Below are 23,539 nucleotides of genomic sequence, written 5' to 3'. Positions count from 1 at the left end.
GTGAATTTCAGACTTATGGAAGACCTGGACAAGACAGCCATTTGGACATTGGACACCTGTCTTTACTGGAGAAAAGGAATTTCCAGTGCAGCTGGTGATGTGGTAAAAATCCAAGAGAATAGGAACCATCTTTCACAGACACCCCCACAGGCTGACAAAAAAGGGCCCTGAACTTTCTACAGGATGTCACTGGATCACCACAAGAAAGTCCAACACAGTAAGGAAAGGACCTGCGACAATTCAATTTCTGATTAGAGTGCTTTCTTGCTTGCCCCTGCAAGGTGCTAGGAGCAGGAGGGTAAGCAGTTAAGAAGATACGGGGAGGCATGAGTAGATGGGGGAGCTAATGCAAGCAAACCATAGGATGGGGAGGGGGAGCAACATTAGGGACTTGTGCCAGGACAGAAAAGATCAAGAGGACAAGCAGGGTGCAAGCAACAGCTTGGGGATGGGTAGGGGGAGAGGAAGGGAATAGCTGGAAAGGAGGAAGTGGGGATAAAAAGGAGAGAAGGAAAGGGGTGCGAAAGCAACCTTACGTGCAGGGCACGAATCAACCATTAGAGAAGCGATGTAAAGAGAATTGGGAAACTGAATGGGGAAGGAGGGATTTAGTTCTCCGGAGATCCTTTCTGCGTTTACGCACACCAGCCCCGCGCTAAGGGGGTGTGGCACTGAGCCCAGGGACGTGGCGAGGTGAGACAGTAGCGGCTCGCTAATTCCTCCCAGAAGGATAAGGCCAGGAAAACCGCGCGGCTGGCGGGAGAGGGTGGAGGCGGAGCGTGGGAGCCGATGGGCGGGACGGGGGCGGGGCGAGGACGGCGCTAGGACCCGCCGGCCGCCCCGTCGGCTCCCGGGAGGTTGATAAAGCGGCGGCGGCGTTTGACGTAAGTGGGGAGTTAATTTTAAATCGGTACAAGATGGCGGAGGGGGACGAGGCAGCGCGAAGGCAGCAGCCGCACCAGGGGCTGCGGCGCCGGCGGCGGACCAGCGATCCAAGCGCCAGCGTTAACCACGTCTCGTCCACGACCTCCCTAGGTACGGGCCGGCCGGGCAGAGGCCGCAGGGCCCTGGGGGAGGGGGCGGCGAGGGGGCGGGCCGGTGGGTCGCGGGCACCGGCCGCAGGCGGCGGGGTCGGAGTCCACGGCTGGCTCAGGTCTCCTCCCGCCGCCGCGTCTGCCCGCCGGGCCTAGCCCCAGCCGCGCGCGGCCTGGAAGGGCGGCCCGCCGGCCACGGCTCCCGCAGCTGTCGGCTGAACTGGCGGCGCGCTCGTCTGCGCCCGGCCCGGCCCCCTGCCCGCCCGCCGCGTGGCTGCCGCCCTGTCCGCCCCGACCTGAGGGGGCGGCCTTGAGCCGGGGCTGCAGGCCTGGGGCGCGGGGAGGTCGGCGGCAGCGCCTCTCGGTCCCGGCGAGCTGCGGCCGCGGCGGGGTGACCCGTCACTTGGCCGGCACTCGCTGCCCTCTGTTCTTCGCGCGGACAGGGAGGAAGCGGTGGCCATGGCGTGATGGGCTCCGCGGAGGAGGAGGAGGACGTGCGGGCAGCGGACACCTCGCTGCCAGGTCGGAACGCTGTCCAGACACCCTTACTGGAGGGAAGCGCAGGCCAGGGCTGTGACCCGGGACTCGCATCCCGGGGCTCCTCGGCCCTGAGCTCATTCTGCGAGTGACTAGGTTTGCAAGTCCAGATTTGGGGGTCAAACTGGGGTTATGAGCCGTTTACTAGTCACTCGGATGGTAGTAAAGCCTGGTTAGAGTGAAAGTGTCTGTGGTGTGAAGTCACCCGATCCTTCGCTCCCCGGTTTTGCTGAATGTGAGCTCCTACTGTACGTGTACCAGGAGCGCCCCTGCCCCCTCGAAGACGCAGTTGCGTTGGCAGCACAGTGTTGTGTGTCCGTCTCACTCACAACACCCCTATTTTTAGGAGTTTAGCATTTGCTCTTTCACTGTGGTGTGAATTGAACACATGAAATCCTGATTGAGGATTTTGATGGTACTTAAAGGCATAAAGTTTTTTCAGAGGCTTATAAATAGTGAAAGCCTACAGTTAGGTAAGTACAGCCAAGATGAGTTTATTAAATACAGTAAATATGAGCTTGTGTTTTCAGATTTCTCTTTTTACAGTCTGATAAAAGTTTCGCTGGGTGAAATTTAAAACATTTTGATAAAATGTAGCTCCAAGGACTCACTTTAATAGAAAAGTTTATCTGAAATATTCTTCATTCATGGTGGCCTTTGGACATATGTCGGAGGTGAGGATAAACTAAAGTTTTGCTAAGGGGAAAAGAAAAGGAAATAATGCTTATTTTATTATTGCCTGCCAACCAAAGCACTTGACAGAACCGTTTAGAAGGGTAGCACTCTATAGAAAAAAATTCTGCCAAAGAGAGGCTTTGCCTTAGATTTCTGCTGGTTGGATTTCTCAAGTAATTAGTTGCTTTGGAATGCTGCTGGATTAATAGGGGGGAGAGAGAGAGAGAGAGAGAGGTGTGTGTGTGTGTGTGTGTGTGTGTGTGTGTGTGTGTGTGTGTGTGTGTGTGTGTGTGTGTGTGTTAATCGTTTTAGATGTAGTTTCAAAGTGTTTTATGTACTTGCCTTATTAGGACATACATAAATTTATGACTCAGTCATGATTATCAACGTTGTTTTTATGCCGTGGTACATTGAGAAGAGATGAGACTCTTGAGACTGTTGATAAATAGGGCCCACCATTTATTAAATGCTCTTGTCTGCCAGTTATGGGGTTTTGCCCCCGCCCCCCCTTTTTTGTGGTGGTGAGGGAGAGATCTTCCACTTGATAGCCATTCCTATCAAATGACTGCCCATAATGTCCCCAGTACGTGCTAATTTGCTCTGAATCACCCATTACTGCTTTAAAACCCAAATAAACTTATTAGGATTTGTGTTTAAAGTAAGAACAGTCTGTGAATGAATAGGGACTCACCTGTTTTTGACTGTGTAGAAACTGTCTCCCTCTGCTTTCTGGAGAAGTAAAGTTGAAGAACTGAGTTAGGGTGAGTCAGGTGTCACTTAAGTAGTTAGTTGTAGGAAGATGCTTTGTGTCTCTCTCAGGCAAAATGCATACTCTTTAGAAATGTAATATCTTTATAAAACAAATAGCACTCATTTTATTGACTTTGTAGGTTGATAGGATTCTGTAGATTTGATTAAATCTATTTAGTAAAGTTTTACTTTTCTTTGAAATTCTTTATTTTGGGGCAAAGGAGCTGCCTTACCGTAAAGAGATATTTATTATAAGGAAAATAAACCTTGAGTGAAAATGAGATTTAGGCCTTAAGTCAAGCAAACGTAGGTATATTTCAGGATTCGTTATTTTGCAACTATGTTGTAACTTTAGGATAAAGTTTTTGAATATTCACAGATAAAAGTAACTTCCTTGAAGTTGTTAGACCTTTTCAAAAATTGTGCTTTTTCCAAAGTTGGCATTAGGCAATAGGAAGACTGTCTGTTAGTTTGATGATCCTAGAGTTCAAGATAGTATTTTAAAACTGTGGGACTTAGTAGCAAGATGCATTTTAAAAAATTGGAAGACCTGTTTGACACACAATTGTAGGCAAAACTGTCTGGCAGGCTCTCAAAGTTAAAGTTTTTTTGGTAATGGTTTACTGCTTTACAGAATTAAAGTTTTCTCTGGGGTGAGTGTAGGGACACAGCTTTCTTTCCTCTTTCCTTTTCTATTCTTTTCTTCTGATTTTATAGCTATTTTGAGTTGTCAAAGTCCAGGTGTGTTATTTACTTTCTAGAGAATTTGGGCATTATTTACTTCAAGAAGATAGAATAACTGAACTTGATCCCACAATGAATTCATTACTCAAGTAAGCTTCTTCCTATCCTTTATCCTCGCTACCCCGTGATACAGAAGAACAGTTGAGGGCTTTCTCTATAGTTTTAAAAATGGATAGATAGCCAGAAGAAAACACCAACCTGAAAATACGATGTCAGTAGGATAATACTTGATACTTTGCACTTTAAACATCTTGTTTTGATTTTATTTCTTAAAACCTTCCTGTGAGGGAATTAAGTTATTATTCCCATTGGAGGGAGTCAGTGTGATTTGTCCGTGGTCACAAAAGCTATTGAGGCACTTACTGTTCCTCACCAGACTTGGAAGAGGGTTCGGGCCCTTCTTCATTGGAAATTATATATAATTAGAGATAACTGGGTAGAACTTTGCTGAATGAGTGAAGTTTGAAATCATGCTTATGAGGGAAGGAAAAGATGAGGAAGATACAAAAGTGAAGATAAGGCAAGTCACTAAGTGGAGTGAGAAAGTTTAAAGTAGAAGGGAGAATGTAGATATTATAGAAAGAAGTAGAGCAGCTGGGGGAGGAAGTAGAACAAATCTGCTTGTTATGGACATTGAGAAGAATGAAATGTTTGGAAGTGTAAATGGTTTTTAAAGTTATTAGTGAACATATCTGTATGTACTTGGGTGTACACACATATTGCCAAACTTGGATAGAGTTTTGTAAAAATGTGTATGTATAAGTAGCCACCTTCACCACCTACTCTGGCATAAATGGCTGTATGGTAAGTGGTTTTGTGTTTGCTTTTTTTTGGCAGTTGGCCGGTAAGGGGATCCGAACCGATGACCTCGGTGTTACAACACTGCTCTAACCAACTGAGGGTAATTGGTTTTATGGGCAGATGATAGCTCCTAGAAACAACATTTAAGTCATGAAAGACTAATTTATACATCCTGTATTTTCCAAAGGAGATAATATACACTTTTTGTTTTTGACCGGTAAGGGGATTGCAACCCTCGGCACAGTGTGGTCTGCACCATGCTCAGCCAGTGAGCACACCGGCCATCCCTATACAGGATTCAAACCCACGGCCTCGGCGCTACTAGCGCTGCACTCTCCCGAGTGAGCATGGGGCCGGCCCATAATATGCACTTTTGATTAACTTTGGATTTAGTCTTCTGGCCAGTACAAGCAATATCTAGGGGATTCTTTTGCTAACCTATCAGCTTAATAAAAATTATTCACAGAACTTACATTTCTATGATTGGCACCAAAATAACCAGTTAGTGGTTAGCTAGATATCCTGCTAGCCAGTAACTCTAATAACATGTTGGAGAAATTATGTAATTGATGAAAGATGCTTATCTACAATCTGTAGTACATTTTATCTTTTATTGCAAAATGCTGTGATTGTGGTGGCAATATTTCTTTAATCATAGAGAAGGAATATAGTGTAGTGGGAAAAGAGTGAGGAACCAAAAGCTGAGTGACTTCACTTTAGTTCCCTGAGCCTTGAAGCCCCCATATTCAGTAGTGATAATAATCCCATAACAAGGCTTTTGTGGGAAACAGATGATAGTGTAAAGCTGTGTGTAAGACACAATAACATATATATGAGAATTTGTCAATTTGACTACTTGTGCTTTTATATATAATGTGTATATTTACAATCAAAAGTTGTGATTTTTTTTTTTCTGTAGTATGAATAGAGGGTAGTGGGGCAAGTTTTTAACTTTATCTGTAAAATGCTGATAAGATGTTCATGGTAGGGTTATTGTGAGTATTAAATGTGATAAAAGTGCTTAACCCTCTATTGGAGGTAGTTATTACTATAATGTGTGGTTATTTAAGATGCTTTGAACTATACATTAATTTTTAAAATGGGTGACTTGAAAGACCTTCCTTCAGTTTAAAAAATAAGATATAAATATATATTCATTTTTCCTAGCTACCTTCATTTCAATAAACACACATTTTAGAGAATCACTTAACCATGTGGTGAAGTAGTCTTCTGGAATTATTTCAATTATAGGATTCAATATTAGTTGATTTCTTTATTTAAGGTCATGGCAGTTTCCAAGTATAGGGCATTGGCTTTTCAAGCAGTAAATCTGCAAAATCTAACTTGGATCTGTTATGCATGGTAATTCTTAAAGAAATGATTGACTAGAAACCACACTAACAGTGAATCCCATAACCCCCCCCCTCATTTAATTCATTATACTAGAGTCATTGATACTAATTAAAACTAGAGCCTTAACATTTTAACTAGATTTTTGAGTTCTGTAAACTTCCTATGATCTTTGGAATGGACTTAGAAAGGAGACTGTAATTTTAATATGAAATCTGTAATGTTTATCTGTAACATTTTTTCCTCCTTAGTGGTTAATATCTATCCTAGAAAATTTACAGGTTTTTATTATTATTAGTTTTAAAGAGTTAATATCTATAAAGATACTTTAGAAACTCTAAAGTCTTTTATAAAGAAACTCTTTAAAGGGGGACACTGAATTGGCACACTAAATGAGGTGTTTTCATATTTGAATGAATGGATTTATGAGATATCAAAAGTTGGAGTACGTTTACTTTTAACAAATTGGGGGGGTTGATGTTTGAATGACAAATCAGAGAGAAGTTTTGACAGGAAAATCACCCTTTTTCTTACATCTTTTGGAAAACATTTATTAATAAAATCTTCAGAAATTGCCATTTTCTTTTCATGAGCACTTTAATTTTTAAGTTGATGTGACAATATGAACTGGCTATGTAGAGTTTTTGTTTAGAGTTGAGAGGCTTCTTACTGCAGGAAATATGGCAGTGCACTTGGATGTTGTTTCTCAAAAAATAGCTAAATTCTGAAATAGACTAGAAGTTCCTAGGGAGGTTAAATGATGTAGCTGATGCCAAATGTCTTGTTACAGCTGGATATTAAGATAGAAATTTGCTGCCTTTAAGTTACAGCTAAACTTGTTATTGAATAGGGCTTTTGATAACAGCTCTTAAGCAAGTACATGAAATATGGTATTTCATATTTTGTCCTAAAGGTTTAATTTTTTTTGAATTTCAAAAGCAGTACGTCTTGGTAGGCACTTTGGAAGACAAAAATGCATAAAAAAGAAGAAATAAAAATCAGCAACTAGTGGTAGCCACTGCTAACATTTTAGTATATATCTTTGAGTATACATCCTTTTTAAAATGGCGGTGTAGTACTTCTTGACTAATCCCCCTTTGGATAATATTGAGTTATTTCTCGTGAATAATGTTGGCTAAACATCTTTGTAGATAAATCTTGGCCTTATCCTCAAGTTCTTAAAAGTAGATTACTGGATCAAATGGCTTGTTTGCTTTCAAGATTGAAGCCACACATGGTGGCTTCACACACATCCATTCTCAAAGGTTGTACTAATTTATTCACTTTCCATTAGGGTTAGGTTTGTGCTTGTTTACAAATAAATACCTTTGTTCACAGTGGGGGTTGTCAATTAAAGATAAATGCCAACACATAGGTAAAAATGGGCATCTTACTGTTTTAATTTGCATTTCTTTGATTATAGTTGATGTTGACATATTAGTATGGTAATTGAAAATGAGTTCTTTTTATTAATTGTTTTTTGCATTTTTTAATCAATCCTCAGTGTTTTTCCTGTTTTGAAAACTCCCTGAAATTATTTTTTATATCTGCTTTTTAATTTTGTATTATTATTATTTTTGATGAGAATAGTGTGTGTGTTTTTAAAAACTGAATGGTTTCTTTCATATGAGTGTTTTTCAGTTGGCTGGTATGGGGATCTGAACTGTTGACATTGGTATTATAACATTGTGCTCTAACTAACTGATCTAACCTGCCAGTCCCTTCATGTGAATGTTTTTTAAAAATGAATTGGCAACATTTGAACTTAGTGCTAGTCTCTTAGACATTGGAGGCTATTGGAGTACTTTTTTTTTTTTTTTTTTTTTTTACTGTTTTAAATTCTTTGTGAAATATTGATTATTTATTATTTCGGTCTCTTTTTATTGCCAGAATATGGGCATCTGCTTCAGTGCCTAGGAGTGTGGCAGAAAATACAAGCTTGGGAGTTGGGTTCAAGTATCTACAACCACCAAGCTTCAGTTTCCTTAACTAAAAAAACCTACCTTAGAAACTTAAGATTAAAAGATAAAGTCTTAAAAGTATTTGGCATGTACTAAGTATATAAAGTTATCATCTCTTCTCTTGAGGGTAAGGGAGAACATGAAGGGCCTGGGATTAGTTTTCTTTTGGGAGTAAAGAAAGGGGAGTAGGAAATAGAGGACCATAATTAAAGAACTAGCTTTTATCCCTTGATGTTATCAGTTGACACATCGTGTACCTACCCTATAAAAGGGCTTTTCAATTGCTTGTAGTGAATACCTCCATTAAAAAGTGTAGAGAGATCCCTGTTTAGGTTTTCATGTAGATGGGAGATCAGAAACCTTATACATATTTGTGAGTTAAGTTTATCATTAAGTTTATGAGTTCAGAAGGAGAAATTAACTGTGTGCTAATATTGTTGAGGAAAATTTCATGGAGGAGGGTGGGCTTTCTTAGGCTTTGAAAAACGAGTGGGTCTTAGAGAGCAAAGTGTAGGATATGCCACTTACTTGAAGATAAAAAGATTGGCAGCATTTTGATAACCTTTTTTACAAAATAACTTAAGCATTTGTCCCTGATTTCTAAGAATTTTCAAATGTAAAAGAGATGCTTAAAAAGTATTTAGAAGTCATTAGATAAAGGCAACTGAAAGATTAGATGGTGTTGAGAGCATGTTCAATGAAAAAGGAATATGGGCTGTTTTTCTGTAGCCAAGTAGAGCAAAGAATTCGTTTAACTAACTTGATTCCTGGAAAAACTGTCTGAGTGGCCCAAAATGAAGTTTAAAAACTGTACAAATGTGTTCTCCCTGCCCCCTGTTTTTGAGCATATGCATTTATTTACCACACGGAATCCTGACATGGTCTCTAAAATTGCCTAGTTAGGGAAGGAACGAAAGGAAAGTACAGTGGGAAGCTCTGACTTTCTTATCCCTTTGTTTTTTGAATTTCTCACATTTTATCTAGTTGGAAGGATGTTTATTTGCTGTTTTTGGCACCATTCCCTTCTTTTTACAGCTGCTGTTGTAGTAGGAATTTTGCCTGTATTGAGCCAAGTCGGGAATTTGAGCACTTTCCTTTCTTTTTTTAAACTGCTGCTATAACAGTCATCTGAGGAAGAGAGATGTGGCAAAATGGAACTTAGTGTCTTATTTCCAGAGTCTTGGCAAATACCTTTTTGAGATATTTTTCATGATAACCCTATTCTAAATTTAAGCCTGGTGTGGGGGGGGGGGGGAGAGAGAGAGAGAGAGAGAGAGAGAGAGAGAGAGAGTGTATGTGTGTGTATGACTCCCTTGATGACTGGTTAACTCAAATTTTATTGCTGTTTGATGGGTTTGATATCTCTTAACTTCCACAAAGTTTTTGGGCCCAAGAGGGGATGATTTAGCTATTTGCCTGAGTCAAGGAAACCTACTCTGGTTTTGATGGATTCCTGATCCCTGTGTTTCAAAATCTTGGAGTCACTATACCAAAAATACTTTTGGAAATGGAAATGTGCATCACCACTTTATAAAGGCTTATAAGAAAAGAGAACATCCATTATAAAAAATAATTTAATGTTATCTGTTACCTAGGCCACAGAAGGATGTTTAGGAACTAGCTCTTGTGTGCATCCCTTTCTATTTTTTACTGTCACCTCTTGGCTTTGGGCCTCTCGCTTTATATCGAGGCTCTTGTAGTTGCCTTATATCTGATTTCCCTGTTTTTAGACTCATTACACTTCTTACTCACTCATTTTCAGTTTATCTCTGTGATGCAGCTTTGATCCTATCATTCTTCTTCTCTAAAATTTTCAGTGGCTCTCCTCAGGTATGATGCCCAGCATTCTTAGCCAACACTTTTAAGGTTAGCCTCAATCTGACCTTCAGGGCTCAGAGAGATGCAGCCATTTCCAGAATGTCTTCATCAATGACCCTAGTTTAAATAATACAATATAGTGCTGCTTTTGTTTTATTCAAATAGCATTTCCTTTATGCTATCCTTTTATACTTGTTTGTGTTAGAAACTTGAGAGTAAGGACCATTATTAGCAAATTGTACTTCTCTAGAATCTAGCAAAGTGCCTTGCTCTCTAATTAGCTTGAAGTAGGTAGGGTGGGGGTGGGGCGCCTTCCTAAATTAGTCATGACACATCGAATATGTGTATTGAGCATTGTGGGAGTTAGTGAATATGAAACAATGTGTTGCACATTTTTTTGCATATAAATTTATATGTATATCTTGCCAAAGATGGGCAAATATACTTTTATTGCATCTTACATTTTAAAGGTCTGCAATTTAAAACTTACCTTTCTAGAAAGTTTATGAAGAACAAAATGTTCCCCAAATATTGGGGGACTGTGTAAATGATTTGCTAACGGTGTAAATGATTAAGTGTTAATAAGGGGATTTTTGAAAAATAGCTGTATGCTAAGGTTTGTTACAGAGATGAGATTTTTTTTTTTTTTTTAAACAAATTGTGTTTTTGGTAAATCTTTTAGGTTTATAGAAATCTTGAGCACATAAAAATTCAGATCTAAGTTTATTCAACAAACATGCTCATTTGGTAATAAAGATGTAGTTTGGCATAGTTGGAAGATGATGGATTTTACAATCACAAGACTAAGCTGTGCATCCTGACTTGATAACTTAGAAAAACGTGTGCCCTTGCAAATTTCTTAATCTGTGCCTCAGTGTCCTCCTTTATGAAAACAAGGAAACTCATAGTTACTCCACAAAGAAATTTTGAGGATTAAAGAGATGATATTTGGTATTAGCACGTCTTAGGCACTCTTATTTAGAGTTTTTCCCTCTGCTGTAGTAAAAGGTACAACACAAAATTATTTTATACGGTAAATTGTTTTGAGGGATGAGAAAGTTACTAATGTTTTCCCCTCTTCTCCAGATATATTTCTTTCATTCCTTTGTTCAAATGTTTCCTTGTTGGAGATGCCTTCCCTGACCATTCTTTTATAAAATAGCTACTTCTGCTTCTATTTACCTTAACCTGCTTTGTTTTTCTCTGTAGCACTTAACACTGGCTGATGTCATATGTTTGTTCTCTACTTTCCCACCTTTAGGATGTAAGCTCTTAAGAGCAGTATTTTGTTTGTTTATTTTGTTCACTACTGAATCTGCAGTTCCTAGAACCATGTTGTAGTTGTTCAGTGACTATTTATTGAAGGAATAAAGGTTCGTGCACCTTGAATTCTAGCTCTTTCACTCCCTGAACCAGAATTACCTTGGTGGTATTTAGTGGGGTACTTGTTAGAAATGTAGATTCCTGCACTTCATGCCTGATCAGCTGAATCAAACTCTGGGGGGGTGTGGGTGGGAGAGTGGTGGTGTCCAAGAATCTCTATTTAGAGCAAGCCACTCAGATGGGTCTTAAGCTGTAGTGTGCATGGGACTCCTTTTTTACTGTGTGGTTATGGCTGATTAAATATTGACAGTATAACTCAGTTGTAGACCAATTATAATTGAATTATAGATGGGTTGAAAACTGTGTAGCTGTTTTTCTGTTTTGTTTTGTTTTACTCTGATTATTTTGGTTATTCTAGTTCTTACCCCAAAATCCAGTTTAATCTGGAGCTTTAGGGATCTAGAAATCTCAAATACCAGATGTCAGTCAATACACCTCTCAAACAAAAACGAATCCTTTTAAGCCCACCAATGTTCTGTACTTGTCATTATTTTTACTCAGGAGAGTAGATGATTAATTTTAAATGATAAATAGGGATTTATTTTATTTTGGGGAAGGTGGCTGGCCAGTACATGGATCTGAACCTGTAACCTTGGTGTTATAAGGCTGTGCTCTAACGAACTGAGCTAACTGGCCAGCCCGCAATTTATTTTAAATGATAAGCATCATTCACAAATGTGGACTGATTTGAGTTTTCTTACTTTCTATGTCTGTACCAGTGGGGAACAATGATTAATCTTTATAAGAATTATAACATTGAAAGGCAGTTTGGTGTAATGGAAACAGCATGAGTTTAATATAAAGATAGATATCTTGATGTATGCACTACTTTTTAGCTTTAGAACCTTGAAGAATTTTTTAAAACTTCTTTTAATATCCCCATTTCCTCTCTCTGAAATAGGGGGATAATAGTTAAGTCATAGAGTTGTTTAGAGGATTACTTTCACAGCGTCTGGCATAAAGCCATTGAGTCATTCCATATATATAAGTTCCCTTCCCTGTGTAACTGAATTCTGAGGTAAATTAAAAGAGGTGACTTAAAGTGTTTCATTAAAAACAATTGTAACATATTTCAAACTTAGAAAAGTGACAGAGAAAGTTATAATAGATGCCCAAGTGCCCATTGCATAGATTTAATACATAGTAATTGCTGTATTGGTTTTTAATCCCTTTTAAAAGAGAAATAAAATGTTACTGTACAGTTGAGGGGTTCTCCCAATATCTCTCTCTTCTCCTCTTCCTCCAGAGATATACCCTATCCTTAAAGTGGTGTATATATGTCCTGGTTTTTTAATGGTTCCATAGTGTATATATGTATATATCATATCTAATAGCATTTTGCCGTGTTTAAAAAAGTTTAGTAAGTGGATCAAACTATGTATTCTTTTGTAGCTTGATTTATTTTTTCATTGAAATTGGTTTTGAGGCTTATCCATGTGTAAATATTTATTTATTTATTTATCTATCTATTTATTTATTTGGCAGCTGGCAGGTACGGGGGTCTGAACCCTTGACCTTGGTGTTACAAGGTTGCCCTCTAACCAACTGGCTAGCCCCATGTGTAAATATTTAGATCTTATTTATTAATTTTAATTTTCTGATTTATCTCATGGTTTATTTATCTGTGGGTATTTAGGTTGTTCCAAATTTTCTTTTGAATTACAAACAATGCTTTAGTACAGAAGGAATCATGTATCTCTTTTCTTGTACATATGTGCAGGAATTCCTTTAGGATATAAGCAACTTACCTAAAAAAATATTAAAAGTTTCAGTATTTTGTACTTTCATTCCTTAAAAATCTGGACCACAGAACAAAAGTGTATTTCCCCCATATCCCCCTCAAAAAAAGGACTTAAGAGCAGATGCAAGACCCTTCTTATATCTTGACTTGAGGTGAGATTTTCTACCAGACTTCCATTTAGAAGAAAATGGCAAACCTTAGTGTGAGGATTTAGTGAAGACTTGCAGAAACCATATAGAAAATTTCTGTCTTGCTGTTTAGAGTCCCTTGAGCCATCATTTATTCTAGTATCTTTTAACTAGCCAACAAAGTTGACTTCATAAACTGCAACCTCATTTAAATTATCTAATTTAAGTTAACTTTAGTTTTTTTTCTTCTTTTTTCTTAAAGTACACTTATTCAAGTGTATGCTTTAAGAACTGGTTAATATTTGACAAGCTTTGGGAAAAATACTTTGAGTTTATACATTTAAAATCTGTTTTACAGTTTTCTTCATCTACTTAGATAAATGCATAAAAGCATTTTTATGCTTCATTCTTTAAGTGGAAACAGCAAAGATTCTGTGACGTCAGTGTTGGTTACTATGGAAACGGTAGATTTCAAGAGGAAAATATGTGAGTCTTGTAGGAAAAACAACTCTGTCTCCTGATTTGATAGTAGTGAAAGAAGGATGTGAACTACATTGTATGTTCTTTAAAGCATTTTTCAAAGTCGTAATGTTTAGGATAGTCTTTTGTTGTTGGCCAAAGGGGCAGGTCTAATGGGGGAAAATACTATTTTTGATAACTGGCATTGTTAATAGGTCCTTTTCTGGAGTCTTTAATGTTTTTATTTTGGCAATTTGCATTTTACTTCCAATTTTATAGGAACACATGGTGAATTAAAATCTTTTCTTATGGTACCTGATTGGCTGATAGTTGATTCTCTCCTTCAAAAAAAATATTTTATTGGAATCCATTGTGTCTTTGTCAGTATTTTTATTCCAGGCTGTAGCAGTCTGGAAGACGAGGCCTAATATTGCTGTAAAAGCTCACCCAGGTGACTGATGATCATTCTAGACCAATAGTTTTCAACCTTGTGTATCATATTAACATTTTAAAACATTTTCTATATCTATTTTTCAAAAGTGGGGATTGTTTATGTACCTTGTCTCTTTTGCACTTTATATAGAATCCTCTATAGCTAAGCTAGAGTGATTAGTCAGAGTATTAGCAGTCTCCCGTGAAGAATGGAACATTACAGTTTAGCTTGAAGACTTTGCTTTAACATCATTAGAAACTATGTGAAATAAAATTAAGTGAATGGCATTTCCATACTAAACACCTGTAAAATATCATGACTCCTTAATTTCTGAGGACCAGCAGTACTGGCATCATTTTGGAGTTAGAAATGCAGTTTCAAGCTTCACTCCACACTTACTGAATCAGAATATGCATTTTAACAAGATCCTCAGGTGATTTGCATTCATGTTAAAAGTTTGAGAAGCAATACTATAGAGGAAATAACACTAAATAAGAAGTCATGGCTCAGTTCTTCCCCCAAACAGTGGTCTAGGCATAAGTTTTCCTTGTCGTTAAAATGAGTGAATTGGGTTACATCTGTAAAGCCCGTGTAAGTGATATATTAGATTTAATTTTGAGTATTGAGGCTAATTTTTAAGCATATGTATTAGAACTTAAATGTTCTCATATGTCTTAACATGGTATGTATTCTAGGGAGCATATGCATATTCTCATGATGCTTAAAACACTTACAGGACTTAGAAAATGCCCTTCCTCCCCAATATAAAAAACTACTACTAACGTTCCTTAAGAAAATAAGTATTAGTAACTGTGTAGTATCTTTCTGCTTTTTAACAAAAATATCTTGGCATGATCAGGTACTGTATTCATAGGAATCTATCTACAAAGGAATAAATTTGTCACTGTTGGAGATATTCAAAATTATGTTTTCAAGGCCCTATATTCAGATCATGAGAAAATATTTTAAATGGAATTTCAGCAGTGTTAGAAGTGATGGACAGCTACAGTTTTCACCACATTGGTATAACCTTCATAGGCAATTATCTTTGAAGGGGGCAATATTAATTAGACTGTTTTCGTTGTAGAAAATGATTGATAAATTGGTTGTACTGTTTTGTTCTTTTGCCAAATAAATGAAAGTGCTAAGGGAAATAGGCTGGATCTGATTTTTCAAAATCTGCCCTGTTGAGATATAATTTACATAAAATTCGCTGAGTTTGGAGTATAGTCTGGTTAGTTTGACAATTGTGTAGTTTGCAACCACCATCCTAGTGATGATACTGAAGATTTCCATTACCTCAAAAAGTTCCCTTATGCCCCTTCTCTTCCTTTACCCTCAGCTCCTGGCAACCACTGTTCTGCTTTCTGTGTCACTGTAGTTTTGTTTTTTATAGAATTTTACATAAATGGAATCATGTAGTACAATATTGTGTGTGTGGCTTCTTTCACTTAGCATAATGCTTTTTAGGTTTATCTGTTATATATATCAGTAATTCATTTCTTTTCATTGCTGAGTAGTAGTAGTCCGTTGAATGGGTTTAACACAGTTTATTCATTTTCTAGTAAAATGGACATTGGTGGTTTTTGGTTTTGCTATTACGAACAAATCTTCTATCAACATTTGTGTCCAAGTCTTTTGTTGTTATGTGTTCTAATTTCTCTTTTTAAGTACTTAGGAGCGTGATTATATTCTTAGATACTAAGTGTATGTTTAACATAAGGTATTGCCATAAAGTTTTTTGAAAAGTTTTTTGATCATTTTACACTGTCACCAGAAATATATGTGAGGCCAGTTACTCCTCACAATTTTGGTGGCCTTGTAAATTTTAGCTAGTCTAGTGAGCGTGTCGTGGTATCTCACTGTGGTATTCATATATATTTCCGTAACATCTAATGGTGTTGAGTATCTTTTCAGGTGCTTGTTTACCATTCGTGTATCTTCTTTCAACTGTCAATGTCTCTTTCCCATTTAAAAATGGAATAGTTTGTATTCAGTTGTAAGAGTTCTTTGTATGTTCTGAATACTGGATTTTGATTAAGGATTTTGAAGTCTGTTCATGAGTGATATTGGTCTGCAGTTTTGTTTTCTCGCAGTTTCTTTGGTTTTGGAATTGGTGGTAATACTGGCTTTATAAAATGAGTTGGGAAATGTTCCCCTCTCTTTTTTTTCCTTCTGGAAGAGTCTGTAGAATTAATATCATTTCTTCCTTAAATGTTTGGTAAAATTCCGCAGTGAAGTGATCTGGGCCTAGAGTTTTCTTCATAGAGTGTTAATGGGTTTATTTTAAAGTTGATCCTTTTCAATTTTCCCTACTAAAGAGTGAGTACTTTCTTTTAGTTAGCCAGCTGGTAATGAGTTTTTAGAGTAGGGTTCTTGCTTCAAGATTTTAGTACCCCTACCCCCACTGCTTTTGTAATTTATCTGTGTATCTAGGTTTATTTGTCCAGTGGGATGTCCCATGTTCTGGATTTTTTTCTGACTCCATCTCTGTGGTGATGTTTAACATGTTTCTCTGCCTTCTGTATTTCCTTACCTGTAGTTAGTTCTAGAGGCTTGATCAGATTTAGGTTTTTAAAAAATTTTTACTCACCCGTACGTCATAGAGGTGTCCTATGCTTCAAATATTGGGTTGTCTTTGTCATGTTAAGATTGATTCAGGGGAGTTAGGGGTTGATCTATCCTTTATAATCTACCCCATTAGTTTTTCACCCAGTAGTCATAGTCAATGTACAGTGCTGCCTTTTGAAGTCCCCATTTCTAGGGAGTGAAAATTACCTGTTTCTATTTATGGAAGCCCTTAGACTTTATTACTTAATTGGTTCCTGGGTAACAGTCTTAAGTCAGATCATTAGTTCCTATAAATGCATTACTTCTAATTAGGATTCTTTTAGGAAATCTATTTGCTTCCGTGTCATACTTGCTTGAAAATAAATGAAAAGAATATTGGAAAGATATTTTACAGACATTTATTAAGAACAAATATCAGATATTTAATATAAATATGTTGTTATTTAATAATGATTATATGTTAAATGCTAATACAGCTTTTAAAGAAATTTTTCTCCATTAACTAGATTGGCTGAATTGGTTGAGGCTTCTTAAAGCCTCTTCTTCTAAAGCTCTTTTAAGAGCAAAATAAAGCTTGGAAGTCAGGTTGCTCCCTTTCTCTGGTAGATTTTGCTTTAGCAATCATAGGAGGTCTACATTATTCCAAAGATCTTATAATTATTTGCAAAGTTATCATCTGGTTATTACTTACTTTGTCGGTACTCTACAATTTTAAATAGTAAATGCTAGAGGAGAAGAATTTTTGTCTCATCTTTGCTTTTCCACTTTTGAAAGTGCTTTGTTGCTGAAATCCTTTGAGATTCTAACAATTTGTTTGTATTTGCTTTGAAATTGTGCATTGCTCTTTCTTTCTTGTCACTGTAGCTTAATTAATGCATTTTCTGAAAAATTCTGTTTTGTTGATTATGATATCAAATAGTAATTCTTTCTTTACTTCCAGGTAATGTTACTAGAAAATGCTATAGTCTGTCTGTAATGGCACTTAACACTTCCCACTGAATTTCAGGGCCAATCAGTTCTCTCTCCCTAAACTTCTCAAACCGTCTTTTGAGCTAAAAACTTACTTCTGTGATAGCTTACCTATCCAATTTTTAAACATTTTGTAGACTGTAGGAAGTGCATCTAAGAAAGTTGTCACTTTGGTTCAGAGTTTTATAGATTTTCTGTATTTGCCTGTATATACATTCTATCAAGTTGTCCCACATCATTAATCAACCTGTCCCATTTAACAAAAATTACTGGTAACAGCACTGACCTAGGTATCTGTGCTTCCTTTAGTTATGTTTCCTTGTCCGTCACAACTGTGCTTTGTTAAATATGATAGTTTGAACCTGGAAAATAACTTGTATTCTTTTATTCCTCACTTCTGTAGATTTAAAATGCCATGCTTTATTTCTAAAGTGATAATATTTTTACTTTAAAAAAATTTGAAATTTGGTGATTTATTTTTTTTGAGATCATAGTTAAAAACCAAGAAAGTTTCAAAATTTGAAGACAGTTTACAAAAAGCAGGGAGCGGAGTGCCTGTTTGTGCTAAGCACAACTCCAGATTTTTAGCTGGGTTATCAACCGCAGCCGATTACCCAGTGATCCTTAGTTTCAAGTTGATCGTAGTGTTTAGACTGTAAACACTATGAATTTTGATTTATGTTTATAAATTTGAATTTCGATTGTTATTGTGGGGGTTTTAATTATGATAAAAGCCATAAAGGTAGGATGGGGGTTGTTGAAAGTAAAGCCATTTCAATTTGAGGCTTTGACTGTTGGTACTTATAGAGAGACAGTGATGAGGCCTTACCAGTTTTGCTGACTATAGTTAGTGTTTATATCCATTTCAAGCTTTTTACCCCCATTCAATTGAAAGAACCACATTTTGCTATGGTAAAAACACAATTTGCTTTGTAATGTTAGATTTAAAGTTGCATTTCTGATTGAAGATTCTGTTGGAAGTAAATCATGGATATATTATACTAGCAAATATATAGCCACTATAAACGTATTTAGTTTTTAGTGTAAAATTATATACTGCATACAAGTGACCCCAGTGTATATAAATTGTTTTGAATTTAAAAACTATCTGTAAAATAGCATTTAAGCATTTAATAATTTGTTACTATAGAATTAAAGGGACTTGTGGGTGGTAATATAAACTTGTTTTCTTAAAGCTATCTAGATTATGAATATAGACATTCATAGAAGAGGAAACAAATATTATATATAGAGAAAATGGTCAACCTTAGTCAAAGAAATGCATATTAATGCAATGTGATTGAAGAACTGAATTTTCAACTTATGTTAGTTATATTACATTTAAAGAACTGAGGTAGTTTTATCAGTGTGGATAAAAATATGAATGGAAAATAATTTTTTTTGTATTTGACTCATTATTAGAAAACTTTATGTTTGGAGCAACTTATATATGTAAATCTACTTTTTCAGCTATGAATTTTATGAAATCTAAATATCATGTATTTTTGATAGACATTGTGTAAGTTGAAGTGTGCTGTACGTGTAAAATACACAGCAGAATTTAAAGACAGTATGAAAAAGTAAATATTTTAATTTTAAAATATTGACTATGTGTTAACTGGGATAATAAAAAATATTTAAATTATTTTTGTTTTTTGTTTTTTTTTACTTTTTAATGTGACTACCGGAAAACTTAAATTATATATGTGGCTCACATTTCTTGTGGATAGGGCTGTCTATTCTATATTCTTATTAGTAATTTTTTGTCTTATTATATCAGTTGTTCAGAAAGAGTTGTTAAAAATCTCCCAGTAAGACTGTGCATTTGTCTATATTTCTCTCTAGTTCTGTGAATTTTTGCTTCATGTATTTTAATCTCTGTAACAAGTATTTACAGTTGTTATGTCTTCCTGATGATTTCCCATTTTATATCTAGTAGTACTTTGTCTTGAAGTCTGTTTTGATATTTATGTAGCTATATCAGCTTTCCTTTGATTAATGTCTGCATAGTATACTTTATTCTCTACCTTTTATTTTCAGCCTGTCTTTCTTTATGTTAAAAGGGCAGCTCCAATATGCAGTATATAGTTTTTGCTTTAATTGTCCAGTCTGACAATCTCTGTCTTTTCATTGGAGTATTTAGTGTGTTTACATTTGATGTAATTATTGATTTAGTTGGATTTAAATTTGTCATCTTACTGTTTGTTTTCTATTTGTCCCTTTTGTCTTTTGTTCTTATTTTTTCTTTTGGGTTAATTGAATATTTTTTAGTATTCCATTTTAGTTCCTTATTGGGCTTTTTTTAGCTATAACCTCTTTTTTGCTTTTTTTAAAAAAAGTCATTGCTTTAGGGATAACAGTATGCATCCTTAATATATCAAAGTCTGTTTAGAATCAGTGTTTTACCACTTTCTGCTTTAAAATCATAAAAACTTTAGTGTATAATTTCATTTACTCGTCCTTACATTTATCTTAATTTTTAAGATTTTCTACTTCTATGTACATTATAAACTCTACATACAATTTATTAGTTTTCCTCTCACTTATCAGTTATCTTTTAAAGAAATTACTTGGAGGAAACAGCTAATCTTTTATATTGTATCTATTTATTTACTCCTTCAGATTCATATCCGTGGGAATGTATAATGAGTCCTTCCATTTGGTAATGTTGTGTTTAGCCCGAAGAAAATTATTTAGCATATCATGTAGTGCATGTATGCTGGCAACACGTACTCTTAGCTTTTGCTTATTGTCTTGTTTTTGCTTTCATTTTTTAATGATAGTTTCACTGAATATAGAAGTCTTGGTTGATACCTTTTTTTCTTTAAGCACGCTGAAGATATCGTTCCATTGTCTTCTGGCCTCCATTGCTTCTGATGAGAAGCAGTCATTTGAATTATTCCCATCTGTGTAATATGTATTCCTCCCCACCCCCTTCCTGGCTTTAAAGATTTTCTTTTTACCTTTGGTGTTTTGCATTCTGTCTGATGTGGTCTGTTTTGTATTTTCCCCACTTGAGGTTTGCTGAGCTTTTTGCAATTTTATGTCTGTCATCAAATTTGGTAACACTGTGAGGTTTCATATATTTTAAATCTCCGTTCTCACTTTGTTCTCCTTCTGGGACTCTAACTACATGTTCAATATTGCCCTATGGGCCCTTGAGACCCTATTCGTTTTTCTTTATTCTTTTTTCTCTCTGTTCTTCAGATTAGAGAATTTCTTTTTTTCTGTTTTCAAGTTTACTAACCCTTTCTTCTGCTACCTTCAGTCTGCTAAGTTCGTCCAGTGAATATTTCATTTTAATTATTGTACTGCTCAGTTCTAGAATTTTTATCTGTTTTTTAATAGTCTGTTTCTTGGCTGTGACTCCTTATCTATTCACTTTTTAAGTCTTTATTTTACTGTAAGTTCTTGGACATATTTACAATATCTGCTTAAAAGCTTTTGTTTGCTAAATTCTACATCTGGGTCATTGCAGGATTGGTTTCTATTAACTGCTTTTCTTTCTTGACTGTGAGCTACATTTTCTTCTTTGTATGTCTAATAATTTCTGATCATATATTGTATATTATACGTTATGCATTGTAGGGATTCTGGATTCTCTTATCTAGTTTTTGTTGTGTCAGGAAGTTCAATTACTGGTGGATCTCGACCTTGTGTAGGCTTGGCTTTATACTTTGTTAGTGTGGATCTGTGGAAAGCTTAGAGGAAGCTCCCCTAACTTGGCAGGACTAAATTCCACATTGTGTACCTTGCATATCTTTTCAAGTCTTGATTTTAGGCTTTGTTTGAATGGATCTTCAGTAGGCCTTTCTCTGAGATATGGTCCTTAATTCTAAGATGTGGCCTTTCTAGTGTCTCAGCTTGATGCCTGAGGTATTCATAAAATCTGTTCACCACTCTGGCTGGGCCAGAACTCTAAAGTGTCTCAGTATTGTTCGACCTCTGGTGTCTGTTGTTCTCTCAACCTTTAGTAGCTGCCCTCTGGTAAAGCCTTGCGTAGTGTTGTGTTCCCTTGCACCTGGGAAGCTTGTTGCACTTGGTCAGGGACTTCTGGGCTCCACCCCTGCACAGCTCCTTTTTCTCTGGTGCCCTGCCTCACAGATGCCTACTGCTTTAGCAATCCTCAGACTCAGATCTTTGCTTTTGCTCTAGTTCTTCATGCTGTAGTTAGGAGATTGTTTTCAGGAAGAGAGCTGGGAGTGATTATGGGCTCACCTTGTGAGTTTGCTCTCAAGGATTCTAATCTTTTACTACCTATTGTCCAGTGCTTGAAGAAAGATACCTCAGTGAATTTTATAGTAGTTTGTGGTGGAGGACCCGTCTGGTACCAGTTACTCTAATGAGTGGAAGTCCCCAATCCCCCCCCCCGCCCCAGTATTTATGCTTTAAAAAAAGCAAAACAATCAGGGATGATTTGTACTACTTTGCAAGCTGCCTTTTTCTCACTTAATTTTATGGTGATTTAAAAAAATTCTTAATTTCTAAGAGTGTGCATGTGTTTTTTAAGCTGCATAATATGTCGGTATATGGGTAAAATAACTGTTGAGTCACTTTCCAGGTTTGAGACACTCACCATTAACTTTCACTACCAGAAATAGCACTGGTAAACAAACTTGTACATCTTTGTTAGCATCCTTATAATAAATTTCTAGAAATAGGTTTACCATAGCATAACCTCTTTAAGGCTTTTGAACTTATGTGCTAGAATAAACTTTGAATTCTTAGGTACTATTTTCATTTGGATATAGAATATAAATGTTGAGGTCCAAGTACCAGACACTGAAACATTACTTTCCTTTTGTTAGGTAACTAATTTTTATAAATCGATTGGGTAGACTGAACTGTCTTTCCATAAAAATTTGTTTCAAGTTTTTATATGGAATGTAATAACTTAAAATATACTTTCAATGCTTTTGAAAAGTGAATTACTCTTTGTTCACTATAAGTTTAGTTTTGGGTTGATGTAATCTAACATTGGTAACATTTTATTGTAATGCATATTTGTAACATCATTTTATTGTCCTAGCTTATAATTAAGCTTGAAGTTTGCTGACGGATCTAGGTCAGCTGTGAAGTGTAAATTTTGCTGTTGAAATACATACTGAGTATATGAATTTGGCAGATTTAAATTAAAGTATGATCAAGCAGCAAAAAGATAGATGTCTTTTTTTAAAAGAAACTTTACTTTTAGAGCAGTTTTGAAGTTTACAGCAGAATTGAGCAGAAAGTACAGTTTTCATATACCCCTGCCCCCACACATACATACCCTCCCCCACCATCAACATTCTGCACTAGAGTAGTTCATTTGTTAAAATTGATGAAGCTTCACTGACACATCATTATCATCCAAAGTACATAGTTTACATTAGGGTTCACTCTTGGGATTGTATATTCAATGGGCTTTTGACGAATATACAGTGAAAGGTATCCACCCCTATCGTATTGTAGAGAACAGTTTCACTGCCCTAAGAACCTTTCTGCTCTGCCTGTTCATCCCTTCCTCTCCCCTAACCTCTGGCAACCATGGGTCTTATTTACTCAGGTGTGTTTTTGTAGGTCTTGTGGCAAGGAGATCATTATTTTTTATTTTTATTTTTATTTTTATTTTATTTTATTTTATTTTATTTTATTTATTTATTTATTTATTTATTTATTTATTTATTTATTTATTTATTTATTTATTTATTTATTTATTTATTTTTTAAATTTTATTTTGTCGATATACATTGTGGCTGATTATTGCTCCCCATCACCAAAACCTCCCTCCCTTCTCCCTCCCCCCCTCCCCCCCAACAATGTCCTTTCTGTTTGCTTGTTGTATCAACTTCAAGTAATTGTGGTTGTTATATCTTCTTCCCCCCCGTTTGTGTGTGTGTGTGTGTGTGTGTGAATTTATATATTAATTTTTAGCTCCCACCAATAAGTGAGAACATGTGGTATTTCTCTTTCTGTGCCTGACTTGTTTCACTTAATATAATTCTCTCAAGGTCCATCCATGTTGTTGCAAATGGCAGTATTTCATTCGTTTTTATAGCTGAGTAGTATTCCATTGTGTAGATGTACCACATTTTCCGTATGCATTCGTCCGATGATGGACATTTGGGCTGGTTCCAACTCTTGGCTATTGTAAAGAGTGCTGCGATGAACATTGGGGAACAGGTATACCTTCGACTTGATGATTT

The 23,539-nt window shown here is 36.4% G+C and overlaps 1 protein-coding gene across 2 annotated transcripts in view; it reads left to right on the top strand.

The window, feature by feature from the left end:
* Positions 1-911: 911 nt before the first annotated feature.
* ATL2 (atlastin GTPase 2) overlaps positions 912-23,539 on the top strand; it is a 62,255-nt gene continuing 39,627 nt past the window's right edge. For both annotated transcript variants that reach the window (XM_063078291.1, XM_063078292.1), the window contains exon 1: positions 912-1,035. In XM_063078291.1, coding sequence (XP_062934361.1) covers positions 918-1,035 — 118 coding nt within the window. In that variant the 5' untranslated portion in view covers positions 912-917. The remainder of the gene's footprint in view (positions 1,036-23,539) is intronic.

The sequence above is a fragment of the Cynocephalus volans genome, chromosome 14 (assembly GCF_027409185.1).
Source record: "Cynocephalus volans isolate mCynVol1 chromosome 14, mCynVol1.pri, whole genome shotgun sequence".
NCBI lineage: Eukaryota > Metazoa > Chordata > Mammalia > Dermoptera > Cynocephalidae > Cynocephalus > Cynocephalus volans.
This window is presented reverse-complemented; position numbering and strand designations above follow the sequence as displayed.